The sequence below is a fragment of the Stegostoma tigrinum genome, chromosome 23 (genome assembly GCF_030684315.1).
Source record: "Stegostoma tigrinum isolate sSteTig4 chromosome 23, sSteTig4.hap1, whole genome shotgun sequence".
Classification (NCBI taxonomy): domain Eukaryota; kingdom Metazoa; phylum Chordata; class Chondrichthyes; order Orectolobiformes; family Stegostomatidae; genus Stegostoma; species Stegostoma tigrinum.
In genome coordinates, this window is record NC_081376.1 from 8,248,874 (window position 1) to 8,268,709 (window position 19,836).

Here is a 19,836-nt window from a genome sequence, read left to right on the forward strand (position 1 = left end):
AGAGGTGTGGAGTGGCAAATATCAGAGAGATAGGCAATGGCAAAGCCATGCAGAGATTTGAAAGTAAGGATGAAAACTCTGGAAATATGTTGCCACTCCATGGTGTTGGTTCTGTAAATACCTCGGTGCTCCTACATATACAATACTGGATCTGTATCGTTGTCACCTGGGCTACAGCAGTTCAAAAAGTAGCTCATTACCACCTTTTCGAGGATGGGCAATAAATGCTGCCCTTGTAATGATGCTTAGGTCAGGTGAACAAATAATAAGCCATCCAGCTGCCCACACTCAGAGCAGAAGAAATAAAGTTAGGGGATGGAAAGTGTGAAACACCACGTACCATTCTTCTGAACAATGGTCTGTATATTTCACACAGGTATTCATGCAACAACCAACACCTCATCATTTCAACATTTAGGAGTTCTGCTTAATTTTACTGAAACACATTTCAGCAAATGATTAAATCATGCAGAATTTATACCTAGTGCCCAAACTCAAAGTACACTTTTACTAGGTTGAATTGGTAACGCTTTCTTGTTTAATGGCTTTTAACCTGTGCCAGGAATTTCAATATAACAGATGAGAAAGCAATGCCCCTACTGTAAAAAGATCCAGTTAATTATTATCCCAAACTTATCTGCGTCAATTTTGGAATATAATAAGTCCTTTATATTCAGGTAAATAAGATACAGTTCCACAGAAATCAATAACATTTCACAATGATGACATGCTGTACAGTAAAATGCAGAAACACTTAAATGCAACAGAAATTCAGATTTTTCAAGAGAGCTGGAACCACTAGAATCAGAGTCAAAATAGATACAAGCATTAATCATTTGCAATAATTGTATTTGGATGTTAGCTGGAAGAACGAGTCTAACCCTTTACTCCCTCTTTAGGTTGGACAAAATCCAAGCTTCTTTGTTTAAGCATTTATTGTACACACATGGTGCAATCAAAAATGGTGTGCAGCTCAAATCTTCATGATGAGAAACAAGGTTTTCTTTTGATATGAGTTTTCCATTCAACTATTTTAATAGATAATAATTTCTGATCAAAATGTTACACATTTATTCATCCATATATCTATCCAACTGTGTCACATGTTCTACATACTCATTGCTATATTATCCAACCATATTCATGCCAGTACATTAGATTATATTACCAAAATGTTGGTATGTACTCATGATTACCAGGAAATCTACTCTGTCTATTTTTACCCTTTCACTTGTCCTATGATGTATAAGAATGTACTTAAAACTGTGGCACTTGTGTGAGGTAGGAAGCAATCAAGTAGATTTTAGACAAGGCTCCTGCTTGCCCTGATTGTTTGACTTACTCCTTTTCCCAACTGTATCAGTCTCAGATTGATCTCTCTTTCCTCACTATTTTGTTGGGTCCTACCTTCACCTCCTCCACCCCTCTTACTAGCTTAAATGCTCACAAGCAGCTCTAGCAAATCTTCCTGCCAGCATATTAGTATACTTCCAACTCAGGTGCAATCCATCCTTCTTACACAGATCACTTCCACCCCAGAAGAGATTCCAATGATCCAAAAATGTGAATCCTTCTCCCCTGCACCAGCTCCTCAGCCACACATTCATCTGCCCTATCCCCCTAGCCTATCCTCACTAGTGTGTGGCACCAGGAGCAATTCAAATACTACTAACCTTGGTGGCCTCCTTTTTAAATCCTTACCTAACTCCCTATATTCTCTCCTCCGAATCTCATCCTTTTAGGGGCAGCACGGTGGTTCAGTGGTTAGCACTGCAGTCTCACAGAGCCAGGGACCAGGGTTTGATTCCAGCCTCGGGTAACTGTCCGTGTGGAGATTATACATTCTCCCTGTGTCTGCGTGGGTTTCTTCCGGGTGCTTTGGTTTCCTCCCACAGCCCAAAGGTGTGCAGGCTAGACGGACTGGCCGTGCTAAATTGCCCGTAGTGTTCAGGGGTGTGTGGCTTATAGGGGGGATGGGTCTGGGTGGGATGCTTCAAGGGGCGGTGTGGACTCATTGGGCTGAAGGGCCTGTTTCCACACTGTAGGGAATCTAATCTAATCTCATCCTTTTCTCTTCCTGCGTTGTTAGTTACAGTGTATACAATGGCCTTCTGCTGGTTTCTCTCCCTTTTGAGAATATTCTGCACCCTCTCTGAAATACTCTTGATCCTGTCACCAGAGAGACAACACACTATTCTGATCTCTCTCTGTCAGCTGCAGAAACATCTATCTGTGCCTCTGACGAAAGTGCCCCCATCACAATCGATCAATTGGAACCTTACGCACCCCTCATTTCATTAGAGCCAGTCTCAGAACCAGAAAGAAACACAACTGGAAAAAGCTCAGCAGGTCTGGCAGCATCTGTGAAGGAAAAAATAAGAGTTGACATTTCCGGTCAGGCGAGGTAGGGTCACTGGACCTAAAACATTAACTCTGACTTTTTTTCTTCACAGATGCTGCCAGACCTGCTGAGCTTTTCCAGTAACTTCTGTTTTTGTTCCTGATTGCCAGCATCTGCAGATCTTTTAGTATTTTTTTTAAGAAAGGTTGTTTGTTTAGCCTGATTGTCACCATGTCTCAGGCACGGGGAGATATTGAAGGGGGCAGGTCCTTCACCAAAGCAGCCATCCAGCCAACTGAGCTAACCGACACCCTGCACAATGCAGAAACCTGCTCTGCAAAGTGTCACTGTTGTACAATATATTTGCCTAATGTACCATGAGGTACAGGGTGTTGGCTAAGAAATATATGGGTGTGAGGCTTGCAGCAATGCCAAATGTCTCAGTAGTACAGAATGTCATGGTGTTTATGGGTGTGAAAACTAGAAGCTGATGGTGCACTTGTGAGTGATTATTAAACAATGATATTTATTCAGGTCCTTGAGGCTCAGCTCATGGCATTGTGCTCCACAAATTTCCTTTTTCTGTTGTCTAAGCATACAGCTGAAGGGCCTAACACCCTACAGGTACACAAAACCTCAGCTCTTTTGCATCTCTTGGAGGTATTCAAAGCTGTACCTGGCAACCGCGCAGGCGAAATTTCTCCAGAGCGCCAACTACAAGTTCACAAGAGTTTTTGAACAGAGTGAGAAATACAAAGTCATGGCGGCAGCGAAGGTGCACAGAAAGCTAGGTCGACGTTAGATTTGAAATTTGAGGGGTGCATGCGGCCGTCTAACAACAGGAGAGAAAAAGCTGTTCTGAAACCCATCGGGACGCATGTTTAAGCTTTTGTATCTTTCGCTCGACAGAAGAGGTTGGAAGACCGTATAACCAGGGCAAGAGGAGTCTTTGATGATGTTTCCCGACCCAAAACGTCAACTTTCCTGCTCCTCTGATGCTGCCTGACATGCTGTGTTCCTCCAGCTCCACACTGTGTTATCTGTGACTCCAGCATCAGCAGTTCTTGCTATCTCTTTGATGATGTTCTCTGTCTTTCCAAGGCAGCGAGAAGTCAACATGGAGTCAATGGATGGAAGGTTGACTGGGCTGGGATCACAAATCTGTACAGCATGCAAAACAAAAAACTTTTCACTGTACCTAGGTACACGTGACAATAATAAAACAAATCAAATCCCATCGTTAGACATCAGTCAACATTTACTGGGGCACATTCAGCTTGCAAGTGATTCAGTCCTGCCACACTGCAAATAATTGGAATTGGTGCAGAATAATCATGCTCAAGATTGGCCCTCTCATTAATAATACAATTGGCACTGGTTGCAGTCACATAAACCAGCAGCAAGTGGCCCCGTGGTATAATGGTAGAGCCCATATCACTTGGTACAAGGTCAAGTACCACCTTAGGATATGATGCCCACGGGGCTGTGCCATGATGCAGCCAAAAAAGGTTGATGTAAATTTTTTGTTTTTAACAGTGAACAGTATGAACATAAAAAATAGGAGCACGAGTAGATCACCTGGCCTGTTGAGCCTGCTCCATCATTCAGCAAGATCGTGGCTGATCTTTTCGTGGACTCAGCTCCACTTACCTGCGCACTCATCATAACCGCTAATTCCTTTACTGTTCAAAAATTTATCTTTGCCTTAAATTCATTTGAGGTAGCAAACAGCCTGTGTTGCAGTGTTCATGCACCATGATCCTGATGCCCAGTTTCAGGAACACAGTAACTCATTTCCTCCTCTCTTAAGCAAGGGCAATGTGAGGGGCAAAAAGTAACTTATTAACTCAGCAAGTCATTACAGTTTGGCATGCACTGCCTGGAAACGTGGTGAGGCAGAATGGGCCAAATAGCCTTCCATTAATTCCAACTCTACAATTTGGTACCTACTTTACAAAGAATTTCCAAGGAAAAAGCAGCTACTGAACGAGAAACGAAAGGAGTAACTTTATTCCATTTTTATACGTGGTAATCTTGCGCTTTATCCTACCTGCAGCTAGGCTGCAAATCAGCCTACTCAAATGCGTCCAGAACACCTGCCTGAGAGTGAGCATGGGACATGCAATGGTGAAGCAACGTCCATATTTAATGTGGAGTCTTCAGTCACATAGTAACTTACCCTGCAGGCAGTGACGGGTATGAGTCCAATATGTGGTGAAAGTTACATTCCTTTATTTCTATCGGACTGATTCAAACTCAACATCTCAGCACCACCTTCGATAGGGCCATTTGGAATGGGCTTTAAATTCTGGCTCACCAGTCAATGTCCACACAAAAATAAACCGGTGCCCGTCTCTAGCTGCCTGGCAGAAGATGGCACGTTTCCTTCTTGAACTACAGTGGTCATCATGATGTAGGTGCCCCCACAGTACTCTTTGGGTCAAAATCCTGACAATCCCTATGACAGTGCAAGCATGTGGGGAACATTAGGGATGATGCTGCCATGTGTCAGCTACCCAGCTCCTTAAGGACAGCAACCAACATCATCAAAGACCCCTTCCACCCCAGTTACACATTCCTCCACCCTCTTCCATCTGGCAGAAGATGCAATGGTTTGGATACACATGCAAACTGATTCAAAAATAGCTTCTGCTTTTCTGAATGGACCTCCCAAGTTTTAAGTTTAATTTTGACTTCCCCTTTATGCACCTCTGCAGCCGTAACATTTTATTCCTCGCTCTGTTCTTTCACCCTATGATCTTTGTATGGTATGATCTGCCTGTACTGCACACAAAACAAAACTTTTCACTATACTGAGGTACATGTGACAATAACAAAATCAAATCAGGTCACAGGTTTGAAGGATGTGTATTGTGGATCATACACAATACTGTCACATTAATCATTCAATCCCTAAACCAGTATGGATCAGAGGGCTGCTTTATCCTGGACAGTGTGGAGCTATAGTATCATTCTCACTCCTGAATTGTGCCCTGCAGATGGGCAGGCATTGGACATATAGGGGCAAGTTACTCTCTGGACAGCTCCCAACTGCAAACCTGCTCTTCTTGGCTGATCCAGTTAACTTTGCCCTAGCCCTGAAAATGAGCATCAGAAAGAGGTTTAGACATGCACTGTGATTTCCAAAATCATTTAAAATGGGGGATTTCGATAAATTAGACAATTATAATATGGATTCAGGTTTCTTTCTAAACCAACAAAGCAAATTTACAAAAAACCTGAAATTTTTAAGTATATAAAATCTGCAAGATAAATGGGAAATTGGAAAGAGTAACATTGCAAAATTCCAGTGAAAGGTCTGAAGTGCTATTCAATGTGCCAGATAAAGGGGATAAAAGGAACTACAGTTGTCAGTTACTTGCCTAATGTGGTGTTTGATAATCTAATTTGCAACCATAAACAAGAATTCTGGCTGCAATTTTAAGAACGCCAACTCAGAAAGGTTAGTATTATTTGACCTGAGTCACCTCAGCCTGATTAATTGGACGAAAAGAGCTTCCAGAAATGGAAGAGGGCCTGAAGGAATTCTATTCAGGCTTAATTTTGAAAGCATAATTTCATTGTAAATTAATCTACATAAACGTGAATAAAATTTCAAATTGAAACACACATTCGTGGTTTTGAAGTATTGATAATTATTGTGCCAAAGCACAACACAGTCTAAGTACTGATAATTACAAAGATGAACTGTAAGAGTTTTATTCAATTTTATGAAACTAAGCTTATATAGGCTATACTAACACTGTATTTAAATAGTTTTTATATTATTAGCACTTTTATCCAGTGGCGATCATGCAGGAATTAAATAAGTGTTTTGCATTTATGGAGACTTTATTATAGAATTTCAGTTTCCAAATATAAAACTAAAATTGTCTTTTGTTTTATAAAAAGGCAATACTGCTGCTCTCACAGTAAAAGAATTTGTAACTCAAAATATTTGTGGATTAAACCTCATTTGTCACACCATGTGGCCTCAAAGTCAGAACAATTCCATCAAACGTACATTAGTAACAAAGGGATTTCACAGAACATCCTGAAGATGACAGCCTGTCAGGCACACTGACCGCATCAGCTCCTTTTGAGACATTCTGTCTTCTTTTTCACAATGGGTGCCTTTTGTTTTATTTTTCTTACAGATGTCTTTGCCGGTTGATTGTCTGATTTTCTGTCATCCTCTGAATCACTGCCACTTTCTGAGGGGGGCTCCAAGTTCTCTTTGAGGTACTCACAAGGTGGCAGCAAGTGCTTTTGCTGGTGGAAATTTCCGTTGTTTTCACTGTCAGTATCCATACTTTTCGCATCGTCCTGCTTTTTGTTCCCCTGGGGCCAATCAGATGCTGGAGTAATTTCCACTTTCCCAGCCCCAACCGCTGCTTTGTCCATTGAAAAAATTGACTCCATCTCCATGTCTTCAACTTGTATGTCAGACTCACTAGGAGAGAGCAGTTAAATTTTGATGACAACTAGGCAGTACTAATAACTTTATGAAAAGGTCATTTTAAACTAATGAGCTTGCTACTTCCATGTTTTGCTTTCACAATCCATGGCCCTTTTACGTTACCTTCAGGAGAGGACTACGCTTTAAAATATCTACACTTATCAGACCTTTGCAAAGTTGAGATGCAACTTTTTAAAAACAAAATTTAATGCTGCATGGAGCACAACATCACACCAGGAGCATTGATGAATTAGTTTACAATCTAAATATTTTTGGTATTTTACCAATTTTATCGTGAACTCAGTCCCAAGATCTGGTTTCACCCCAAGGTAATTTTTATTACAGTCATCTGCGCTTAGGGATGTGAATCCCACAACTCACGTCCTTTATTCAGTTATGTTATGGGATACTCACCTTTATTAGCTGAGGCAATAGACTTTAAGAGCAGGGAGTTTATGTTGGAACTGTACAAAACATTGGTTAGATCCCAGCTCAAGTATTTGCAATTGTGGGATCCACGTTACAGGAGTGATGGAATAGCATCGGACAGAGTGCAGAGGAGATTTACCCGGACAGTGCCTAAGCTGGACAGCTTTAGTTATGAACAGAGATTGGACTAGATTGACTAGGATTGTTTTCCTTGGAGCATAGCAGATTGAATCATTGCTGTGATTGAGATGTATAAAAATATGAAGGGTACAGATATAGTGAACAGAAAGAGCTATTCCCTTTGACGGAAGGATCAATGACTAGGCCAGGGGTTGAGGGTGCACAGATTTAAGGTTTAGACGACCTTCTAAAGAGGAAAATCTTTTCACCCAGAGAGTGATGGGAATCTGGAATGCACTGCCTGTAAGGAAGGGAGAGGCAGAAACACTCATAATATTTAAAAAGTATTTAGATGTGCACTTGCGATGCCAAAGCATACAAAACTGTGGGCCAACAGTTGGAAAACAGAGTTAGAATAGTGTTATGGGGTTATGACCAGAACAGCCTTGATGGGCTGAAGGGCCTTATTATGTGTTATCGACTTTTACAACTCAAAACCAGAATGTCTTAAACCTTTCTGCATCTATTTGGAATTTTGAGGATGAAAGATGGGCAGTGAGATGTCACAGTGGCGGGAGGAGAGAGGTGGAGACAGAAAGCGCGAGAGTGGGACAAAAAGTGACCCAAACACAGCACATGAGCCAGAGTGAGTGAGAGGGAGAGAGTTGCCAGCTCGAGAGCCTGGAGCTGGAGTTTGCTCGAGTATGGATGCAAAACCTGAGAGTTTGAAGTCTGAAGTTCGAAGCGTGTGATCAGACATATTGGTGCAATTCTAATGTCCATCAGTAGCGAGGGTAAGGATTTTGCACTGCCATCAGGCCAATGCCCTATGTCACCAAAAGACAGAATATGGATAAGGATGGACCAAAAATAGACCATCGGAGGATGGCTAAGGTACTGCTGTCGGGCGAGGAACAGAAACCACTGGACAGACAGGCATAAGCTGTCCGATCTCTGCTGGCCAATGGAGAAGGCGTATACAGGAGGAGGAAGAGGAAGAGGATGCCATCAATAGTGACAAAAGTTTCAGAGAAGTCAAAGAAGGGTAGTGCACGACAATTAAAGAGTATCAGTTGTATCGTTGGTTAAGATGAGGCAGAAATCTGACGTGCATTTTGGTGTTCAGACCCGAGTTGCAGGGGAGTATTGAGATGGAACACCAGTCTGCAAGAAGAGAGGGTTGGGAAGCATCTTTTACTTTAAATTCTTTTAGTAATGTGACAAGGTTAGAGAGAACATGTATAACATTGGGAAAGAAAGGCAGAGGTTCAAAGCTAGGGCCTGATTGAAACCTGATGGGATGCCAAGTTGTGTAGAGGGAGTTTCAGTTTTATGATGGGTGAACAAACAGAGACAGCCGAATGGGGAGTCTCAATTTTGGCCACACAGCAGTTGACGGATTGCTTATAGTTAGCAGAAATAAAAGGTGGAAGTGACAGGAAGGAAGTTTTGAATGTAGGTCTCCAGAGTTGTTAAACTTGCGAGGGTGCAGAAAAGATTTACAAGAATGTTGCCAGGGTTGGAGGGTTTGAGCTATAGGGAGGGGCTGAATTGGTTGGGGCAATTTTGCCCGGACTGTTGGAGGCTGAGGGGCGACCTTGTAGAGGCTTATTAAACCATGAGGGACATGGATAGGATGAATGGACATGGATAGGATGAACAGCCAAGGATCTTTTCTTCACCAGAGTAGGGGAGTCCACAACTAAAGGGTACAGGTTTGAGGTGAGAGAGCAAAGATTTAAAAGGATGTACAGTGCAACTGTTTTCTCAAAGAGGGTGGTCTGTGTACGGAATGAGCTGCCAGAGGAAGTGGTGGAGGCTGGTACAATTACAACATTTAAAAGTCATCTGGATGGGTACATAAATAGGAAGAGTTTAGAGGAATATGGGCCAAATGCTGGCAAATGGGACGAGGTCAGATTGGGATGTTTCGTCGGCATGGACAAGTTGGACCAAAGGGTCCGTTTCTGTGCTGTATGACTATGAGTAGGGCAGTGGAGTATAAACCAGGAAAAGTTATGATTAAGGAATGATTGTGGAGAGCTTTTCCAGTGAAGAGCCAAGTCTGACTGCATTTAAGATAGGCTCTAGCCACTTTGGGAGAGAGACATTATCAGTTGAGAGCTAGAAACATTCAAGTCAGTACTCCTCTGATTTGTGGGCAACATCAGATTTTGATGGCACAGGATGCCAAAGCTGAGGCCAGGGCTGGAAGACTGCAGATTTTTTTTCAAGCAATTCCAAACCTATAAATAACTTCACATCTCCACCTGAAGGTGAAACTGTACCAAACTGACATTTTGGAATTAACAGAATATTTCAAATGTTGCATGCCACTACACAATGAAATTAAGTACAAACTCCGTGATACAACCCTTCTTATTATTTATAGCCCGTACTTACCAGGATTTTCCAGTCAGCCTCATACTTTGCCACATATAGTCCAAAAACATTGAGGCCTGCAACAGTCTGTTGACCCTCTGGAAATGTCGCTCTAGAAGCATTCAATAAAAGGCAAAGAATTTCACAGAACTCATTAAAACAAAGGAAGATTCATCTCAGATACTTCCAGGCTCTGCCCATAACTGATAAAATTAACATTTCAGGAACACATTCTGCAAATATGAAATAAATGCTTCTTTTTTATTCATTTACAGGATGTGGATATTGCTGGCTCGACCATCATTTATTGCCCATCCCTAAATGCCCAGAGGGCAGTTAAGAGTTAACCACATTGCTGTTGGTCTGGAGTCACATGTAGGCCAAATCAGGTAAGGATGGCAGATTCCTTCCTTGAAGGACACTGGTTAACCAGATGGGTTTTTCCAACAATCGACAACAGTTTTACGGTCATCAGTAGACTGTTAACTTCAGATTTTTGTTGAATTTAAATTCCACCATCTGCCATGGTGGGATGTGAAAAGAACAAATTAACAAATTTGAATCCAACGATTAACAAACAATTGAGAAAAAGGAGCCAGGTGTAAATGTCTGGCGACACTCGATGAATCAGGGTTTCTCAGAAAAGATGCACAAGTTGCGCTTAGGTGAGAGAAATGTTAAAACCAAGCAACTGATTTAAATACCAGAGGAACTAGAGAGTGAATGGGGCCCCTTAAAGATCAAAGAGATCTACAACGTGTTGAACCTCAGGAGACGGGAGAGATGCCAAATGAATATTTTGCGCCAGTTTTTACAGTGGAGAAAGAAATGGGAAATTTCAGGGAAATAAGATGTTGTTTTTCGAAAAACGGTTCACATTATAGAAAGCTTGTGGACAACACCAAAACTGGCGGCATTGTGAACAGTGAAGGTTACGTAAGATTACAGAAGGATCTTGGTCAATTGGGTCAATGTGCCGAGGACTGGCAAATGGAGTTTAATGTGGATAAAAGTGAGGTATGTATTTTGGCAAAACAAACAAGGGCAGGACTCATACAATGAAAGATAGGATCCTGGGTAATCGTGTAGAAAAGAGAGACCGAGGGTTTCACGTACATAATTCTTTGAAATCTGTGTCACATGTAGACATTAAGATGACGTTTAGCATTCTGGCCCTCATTGTTCAGACTTTTGAGTATAGGATTTGGGACGTCATGTTGAAGTCATACAGCATTTTGGTGAAGCCATTTCTGGAATACCGTACACAGTTCTGGTCGCTCTGCTGTAGGTAGGGCATTGTTAAATTGCAGAGGGCTCAGAAGAGATTTACCAGGATGTTCCGGGAATGGAGGGTTGAGTTATAAAGATAGGCTGGGACTCCTTTCTTTGGAGAAGGCTGAGGGGTCATCTTATAGAGGTTTATATGAGGCATAGATAAGGTGAAGAAAACAATCTTTTCCCTGGGTGGGGGAGTTCAAAACTAGGGAGTGTATTTTTCAAGTGAGAGGAAAAAGTTTTAAAAAGGACATGTAGGGCAACTTTTTAAAAAAATATAGAGTGGTTTGTGTGTGGAATGAACTTCCAGAGGAAGTGGTGGATGTGGGTACAGTTACAACATTTAAAAGACATTTGGATAAGTACATGAATAGGAAAGTTTTGGAGGGATATGGGTCAAACACAGGCAGGTCAGACTAGTTCAATTTGGCATGGACTAGTTGGACTGAAGCATCTGTTTCTGTGTTGGATGAATGTACGATTATGCTTCCTGGGTTCTAGCCAATAGCAAATAAATAACGTCAGCTTTTGTGCTCCTGAGATGCTGCTTGGCCTGCTGTGTTCATCCAGCTTCACACTATGTTATCTTATAAGCAAATAAGTAAGTCTGATTTCAACCTGATATTAAGAGTTTTTGCAATATTTGCGATGCACAATTAACAGGAATCTTTGAACATAGCTCTCTTGAGATCAAGCTAATTGTGTAATAAAATAGTGTGATATGAAACGCTTCTTATTATGGCATTAGGATGGGAGGGGGAATTAAAAAACAGACAACCACAAACAACGAAATGTCCAGTGTTTTCCAGCCTGATTACTAACGTGGATCTTGCTACAAAATTTTCCAACTGGAATTAAGCGCAGACAAAGTCTGGCTTTCATCTGACAGCCGGAACCCTCCTTTAATGATTCAATGCCTTACTGATATTCACCAGCTAGTGTCTCACACCTGAGGAAGGTGGCAGTGAAGGTGCGAAAGTGAAAATAAACTGGTAAATGTGAGCACCTTTTATAAATTGCTTGACCCTTCAACAAAATAATAATTTAAAAAGTTAAAGCCCAAGAACCTTTAATGAAGAATACCAAAAGGATAATAGTTTAATTACCAGTGTAGGGGATCAATCCCTCTAACGCAGCTTTAATCCCATTGAATTGAAGAAGTTGTTCAGGAGTTTCATTTCGTAGGAGAATCTGGACAACAGACTGAGCTTCGTGACAGTTTTTAGAATTGGTGTTCCATACGATGCAGAACTTTAACACAGACTCTAAGGAAAATCAAACAAATTAATCAAAGTCATTACTGTTTTAATGTAAACTGGAAGAACTGTGGATGCTGTAAATTAGAAACAATAACAGAGATCGCTGGCAAAGCGCAGCAGACCAGGCAGCTTCTGTAGACAGAAATCAGAGTCAATGTCTCGGGTCGAGTGACTGTTTCTCTATTCTGAAGAAGGGCCACTCGACCCAAGACATTAACTCTGATTTCTCTCTGCAGATGTAACCAGGCCTCCTGAGCATTGCCAGCAATTTCAGATTTTGCCCCTATTTTGATGCGGTCCTCTTATGAAATGCCATCACATGGCATGGAATACAGATATTGAGAAAAATGACTGTAATAATTGATATAGATACACTAGAAGTCAGTTTCCACTAGGTTCTCCCTTGCTCACTGTAAAGGATCAATGAATTTCACACACAATTACAATCATCTTAAATCGGGTTTTTGTTTGCACTGATTTATAATATACTGCTAGAAGCTAACCTCGTCCATTAAACTGACTGCATCTGTAGTTTGAATCACTCATCTCTACAAGTTTCCACTGTTTGCACATAAAAGGCTGTTAAAATTGTGGTGCAGAGATAGTTTCCCTATTTGAAAGTCAGTTGTCCCAGTTCAAGTCCCACCTGCTTCAGAAGTGTGTAATAACATCATTAAGCCAGTTGATTAGAAAATAGGTTAAAATTAAGCTTCTTTAGTCACAAGGACACTGATGGACACCTTTTAGAAGCTTTAAAAAAATCTTAAATTTCCAAAAATCTGACTACTACACACTATTCTAATTATACATGGTTCTTCATCATTTTCAAATTCAAAATCATAGCGATGGCTGAGACACTGGTTAAAACTGCCCATTTTGATTTGATTTGATTTATTATTGTCAAATGTGCCGAGGTACAGTGAAAAGTTTTGTTTTGTTTTATGTGCAGTACAGGCAGACAATGCCATACAAAGTACATTACGGTAATAGAACAGAGCGAGGAATACAATGTTACAGCTGCAGAGAATGTGCACAGAGAGTGAGATCAACATTAAATTTAAAATTTTGTGCAATGAATCTGATTTCAGCTGCTTTAATGGAATATTGAGTTAGCATTCCTCAAAAATGCTATCTGGCTGCACCAGTACCTTTGCTAATATACAAATTTGATTGTTTATTTTCTTTGCATAATTCCTGCTCAACCTTCTGGAAACTAGTATAACTTGGAGCGCAAGTGTTGATAACTGCACCCAAAGCAGAAACTCTGCCAAAACGCTGTATTATTTTAGGCAGGCCAGACAAAGTATTTTGGCACAAAATAAGCAGGTGGGAAGGTAACAGATAAAGCAGCTATTCTGATTTAGTACTTAATCTTTCAATTCTAGAAGGGTGCAATCATTTATTTTTACAAATGATTATTTTTACAAACAATTTATTTCTACGTTCTCATCATCAACATTCTTTTAGTTTCTGGTTTTGACAGAAATGTTAAATATAGAGGCTGTCCTTTCATTTTAAATTTTGTTTACAATGTAAGCTGATTCAAAACCTAAAGCGAAAGAGGGCTTACAAAAAAGATCATATGTAACAGGAGTGTGTAACGTCTTTGTGTGAGATAGGTATTTTAGCATCTGCACCTGCACAACGCCCTGATATATCTCAGTCAAACTCACTGAGCCTTGCTTGCTTACTCAGCCATTCAGGAATAGCTTGTTTCGACGACAAATTGAGCTCTAAGCGTACAACCCAACTGCTACCTGCCTTTACAAATCAAAATAAGGCTTGCTACAGTCATACAGTACTGCGTGGAAACAGATCTTTCAATCCAACTCATTCATGCTGACCAAATATCCAAAATTAACCTGGTTCCATTTGCGAGCCCACAACCCTCCAAACCCTTCCTATTCATACACCAATCCAGATGCCTTATAAATGTTGTAATTGTAACCCCCTCAACCACTTCTCATTCCACACATGCACCACGCTCTGAACGAAACAGTTACTCCTTAGGGCCCTTTTATATCTTTCCCCTCTCACCTTAAGCCTATGTCCTCTAGTTTTGGAGTCCCTACCCTGTGGAAAAGACTGGGCATTCACCATATCCATGCCTCTCACAATTTTATAAACTTCTGTAAAGGTCACCCATCACTGTCTGACATTCCAGGGAAAATAGCCCCAGCCCATTCAGCTTCTCCCTACAGCTTAAACCCTCCAAATCTGGTAACATCCTTGTAAATATTTCCTGAACCCTTTCAAGTTTCACAACATTTTCCTATAGCAGAGAGGCCATAACTGAATGCTGTATTCCAAAAGTAGCCAACCAATGTCCTATACAGCTACAACATGACCTCCCAACTCCTATATTCAATGTATTGTCCAATAAAAGCAAGTATACCAAACACCTTCTTCACTACCCTGTCTACCTATGACTCCACCTGCAAGGAACTATGAACCTGCACCGTGACATCTCTTTGTTTGGCGACATTCCCCAAGACCCTATCATTAACTGTACAAGTCCTGCCCTGGCTTGTCTTACTAATATGCAGCACCTCACGTTTAACTAAATTAAACTCCATCTGCCACTCCGTGGCCCATCGGTCCATCTGATCAAGGTCCCATCGTACTCCGAGATAACCTTTTTCACTGTCTACTACATCTCCAATTTTAGTGTCATCTGCAAACATGCCAACCATTCTTCCTTTACTCACATCCAAATCATTTACATGAATGACAAAAAGTAGTGGACCCTATTTATTCAACCTTGAATGCAAAGATCTAGACTGACTCTTCAATGCAGTACTGAGGAGTGGAAGTGCTGCACTTTCACGACAGTATCTCAAAGAAAATCTGAGGCACCATTTATTTTCTTAACCAACAACACTACAACAGATCACAGAATCCCTCGAGTGGAAGCAGGTCGTTCGGCCCATCAAGTCCACACTGACGCTCCAAAGAGCATCCCACACAGAACCAGTGCCCTACCCTATCTCTATAAGCGTGCATTTCCCATAGCTAACCCACCTAGCCTGCACATCCCTAGACATTATGGGCAATTTAGCATGGCCAATCCACCTTAACCTGCACATCTTTGGACTGTGGGAGGAAACTGGAGCATCCAAAGGGAACCCACGCTGACACAGGGAGAATGTGCAAACTCAATGAAGACAGTCGCCTGAGGGTGGAATTGCAGCTGTGTCTCTGGTACTGTAATGCAGCAATGCTAACCACTGTGCTGCCCAGATTAATTTTCTCCTTACTGGTCACAGACAGACCATGTAATTAGGTATGTAGGACCTTGTATGAGGTCATATAAGATGTGATACGAGTTTGAGATAACAAGGTGCAGAGCTGGATGAACACAGCAAGCCAAGCAGCATCAGAGGAGCAGGAAGGCTGACGTTTCGGGCCTAGACCCTTCTTCTGAAATCGATCGAAAGAAATACGAGTTTGTTGTTTGATTATTTTATCAGATGAAAGAGTTTCTATAGAATTCCACAGCCATTTAAATACCTTGATTAGATCATCTCTCATTCTCCTGAACTCAATGGAATTTAAGGTTAATTTACGCAACATATCCTCATTCTACTGATTCCCAAAACCGATCAATATTCCAGCTAAAGTCAGATCAATGCACGATGTAGCTGAAGTGTCACTTTTGAACACGAAGCCCCTCGAAACAAAGGCCAACGTTCCATTAGACTTTCCAACTAATTTTGTAGCTTTGTACTGCAATGGTTCTGGACAGTAGCGCACTACCACTTTCACAGCGGCAATAGAAATGGGCAATAAATATTGGTCCAATGAGTGATGCCCACTGCCCGTGGAAGGATTTTATAACTGAGGCGAGAACAACGTGTACAGAGAGCTTTGGCACAGCCAAATGACTGAGGTGGCTGAATCTCTTACCAATCGGGCACCATATGGAACAATATGTCTCTCATGGATACAAAGTGGACAACTGTAAACATCTGACATTAAACTTTGGGCAAATCACTTAGAGGCGTTTCCAACCTTTCAGTAACTGGCATACCTTGATTAAATTTTACATCTGGTGCCATTCCAGCATTGTCAATGAGAAGGCCCATACCTTTTTGATCTTGTCGCAACTTAAGTATTGTTGATTCCAGCCTTTCATGTCCATTAGATTCACCAAGTATCGCTACAGAAATATGGAGACAAATAAATATTTTACATCAATATACTTAAATTTCACATGCAGAGTATTTTCGAATAGGATTTATTTTGTTCCTGCAGTTGCAGATCATTGCTTAACATGTTAACTATAATTTATATGACTTTAATTTTATTTATATATAAATTTATAAAGTTAACAGACAACAGTTTCAGAAATCTATTATGCAGTATTTAGGCATGAAATAGAATTTTAGACTTAATATAATGTTATACTTCGCTGGTTGTAAAAAACCAACAGATGTGAAACTAGGCTTGAAAAATTATTTGTTTCAATCAACCTGTAAGGCGGGACTTGAACCTGGACCTTCTAGTCCAGACGTCAAAACTGATGTGCCATCACTATAAGTGGTCATTGTTGAGGTGTCAGCAAGCTGTTTTTAACATGAACTGAACATACAGCAGATTGGCAGACACCTGTGTAAACTATATTCTGGTCAATCATATATAAGACTTGTCAGTTTGCAATTGTGTCATGTCTCCATAGGATGCATTTCTGTGTGCTTTTTGAAAAAATAGGAGAGAGATACCAGTGTATATCTACCAAAACGAGTATTTACCATTCTTGGGACCACACAATCATTAAATTAGACATTGCTCAATAAATAATGCACTTTGAAGTTTTATTTTAATTTGTTCATGCAATTCTGTGTGCATTCTAAGTTGGTGACAGCAGGACTGCTTGTAGGAATGGCCCAGGGAGGTAATGTGTTGCAAACATTGGAAACAGTGTTGCCTGGTTATGAGAATTTGTTTAATCAGATGAGATTTTCATCTTTCAGTCAGCTGTGTCACTGTTTTCCACTTCATGTCAATAGAGAAAGGGGAGATAGGTTGCTTTAAGAGATTGTGAATAAAATTAAAGTGTTATGCTAACTCATCATAGTACTCAAATTCACTAACTTATTCAGCCCCTCTATATATCTGACGCAAATGACCCATTAACTTCAAGCTTTTCTTAAAACTCAAAGTAAGATGCAAAATGAAGAAAATTTAACAACAGGAATAACGGATGCTGCAATTATATAGCAGAGTTACCTTGCAAAGCAAAGCCAGTATTATAGGTAAAGGAATGTACATATCAGAAATCATCCGTGCAGGTTAGAAAGGAAAAACATCATGCAGTCAACATTAGGCTGGGCACCGAGGTCGCCCACATAGAATGCACACAGAATCACATAAACAAATTAAAATAAAAATTCAAAGTGCATTATTTATTGAGCAATGTCTAATTTAATGATTGTGCGATCCTAAGAATTGTAAATACTCGTTTGGGCAAATTTACAGTGGTATCTCCCTCCTGCTTTTTCAGAAAGCACACAGAAATGCACTCTATGGAGACATGACACAATTGCAAACTGGCAAGTCCAAACCAGTTTTGGGTTTGGACCTCATTTGACAGTTGCCTGAAAAGCTGTGGGCCATCCCAGTGTTACTCATAATTTGGAGAAGGTAAAAAATTGACAAGGCCCCATCCAGAACCTACTCCCAATCTTCCTTCACTCTATGGCATCATCCCATGCCATTCTAGGGGTATACTTTTCACTTCCGGTCAGATAAGAAAAATCATTGGGCCTTTGCAGGAATTGCTTAAGACCTGGTGCCAATAAAGCCAGTGAGGGTGACTCTAATGTCCCTCATTTGTGTCTGAAAGTTGCCAAAACAAAAGGTCCCAGCTGCTCAATGTTACTGGCAAACAGAGTTAGCCAGCTTGTCACTAGATGCAGACAAGTGCTTGAAAATGCATCAAGCAGCACTTGATGGTAGAGGTCACAGGGTGCTGTCAAAGCTGGAGTTCCCTTGATGCTTTTGACACAGTGCCACATGAAGGGCTGTGCATTAAAAATAAGTCTCAGTGTGCCAAAGGCAATGTTGTGAGATGGATTACAAACTGTCCAAGCTGCTGCAGTGAGTTTTAAAGGGGCTGCTTCCCAGAGGGATTCTCAGGTCATTGTAATTGAAATCCAAGCTAAAATGATGTACAGTGAACAATTAGGGAGGCATATGCTCTATTAGATTTTAGTGTAAGGGGCTTGAAGTATAAAAATTAAAGATGTTTTGCTACAATTATACTAGATTTAAGGGATACCAGACCTGGGGTACTCTACAGTTTTGGATGCCTGGCTTAAGGAAGGCCACACTTACTCTGGACAAGACGGGCAAAAATCAGTTCTGAAGACGAAACAACTGTCCGGTGATGAGAATTTGATTCAAATTGGTCTATAGTTGCTTAAGTTTAGCAGAACAAAGACGCTTACCAGGCTATGAAAGGGTAGGCAGACTAGATGCTGAGAGGCTGTTTCCCCTGGATGTAGAGTCTAACATCAGGGATTGTACTGCCTAGTTAAGAGTTCAGCCATTTAGGATTGAGAGAAGGAGAAATTTCCTTCTTCAGAGGACTGTACACTTTGAGGCATACCCTAGGAGGCTCACTTATACTGTATGTATAGGGGTGAGATCAATAGACTTTTGGACTTTGTTGAAAAAATGAACTGAGGGAGAAAATTAGACCCGATCATGACAAGTGCCTCAGCAAACTAAAGGGGCTGTAGGTGCAAATCCTCCTCATACCCTTATATTATTTAGATACTTTTGTGCCATGAGACAGGACTTGCTGAGAGTGGGGAAGGCTTAGGGAATGTGCTTCAGATCATCAAAACCAAGCTGAGCAGCAATACCATTCAAGCATTTAGACTACTTGAGACGATGCATGCCATTAGAATGAGGGCTCATTGGCTCACGAAGGTCAGAAGTCACACAACACCAGGTTACAGTCCAACAGGCTTATCTGAAGTTATAAGCTTGCCGAGCTTTGTCAGGTGAAGTGAAGGCAATCACACAGCACAGAATTTATAGGCAGAGATCAAAAGAAATGGTCAACCTGAACAGGGCTCAGAAAGCTTGTCATTTGAAAACAAACCTGTCTGACCATAATCTGGTCTCATGTGACTTCTGACCTTATCCACCCCAGTCTCACACTGGAACCTCCACAACATGGCTCAAAATGAAAGCATGGAATAAGTAATGTTATCCTCTTGAGAGAATGGGTGATCTATTGAACAACATCTCAAAATGGTTAGGGAGGACTAACTACTCACTGCTGTTATGGACTAGACAAACCCCCTCAAAAGATATCAAGGAGAAACCTAGACCCGAACTTTTATTTAAAGGCAAGTGTAAGGTGCTAGATTCCAGATGCAATTCAATCGATCAAACTCCTAGCTTTAAGCAAAACACACTTTATTCTTATACTACAGTTAAAAGTAACTTTTAAATCTGATCATAATACTTAACAAAACAATATATGTTTTAACTACTACTGCACAACTGTTCCAATGTAGTAGCATCCCATAATACATCATTGGCAAAGGCAGATTCAG

At 40.9% G+C, this 19,836-nt stretch overlaps 1 protein-coding gene across 2 annotated transcripts in view; it reads right to left on the reverse strand.

Annotated features, from left to right (window-relative positions):
- Nucleotides 1–611: 611 nt before the first annotated feature.
- Nucleotides 612–19,836, reverse strand: part of tbl3 (transducin beta like 3) — a 64,269-nt gene continuing 45,044 nt past the window's right edge. The window contains exons 20-24 of one of the 2 annotated variants that reach the window (XR_009447109.1): nucleotides 16,353–16,424; nucleotides 12,113–12,271; nucleotides 9,753–9,843; nucleotides 6,366–6,794; nucleotides 612–3,502 (exon numbers count right to left, since the gene is read on the reverse strand). Coding sequence is in view for 1 of the 2 variants with exons in the window: in XM_048552686.2 (XP_048408643.1) it covers nucleotides 6,431–6,794; nucleotides 9,753–9,843; nucleotides 12,113–12,271; nucleotides 16,353–16,424 (686 nt within the window). In the remaining variant the exon portion in view is untranslated. The other variant, XM_048552686.2, reaches the window with a different exon arrangement.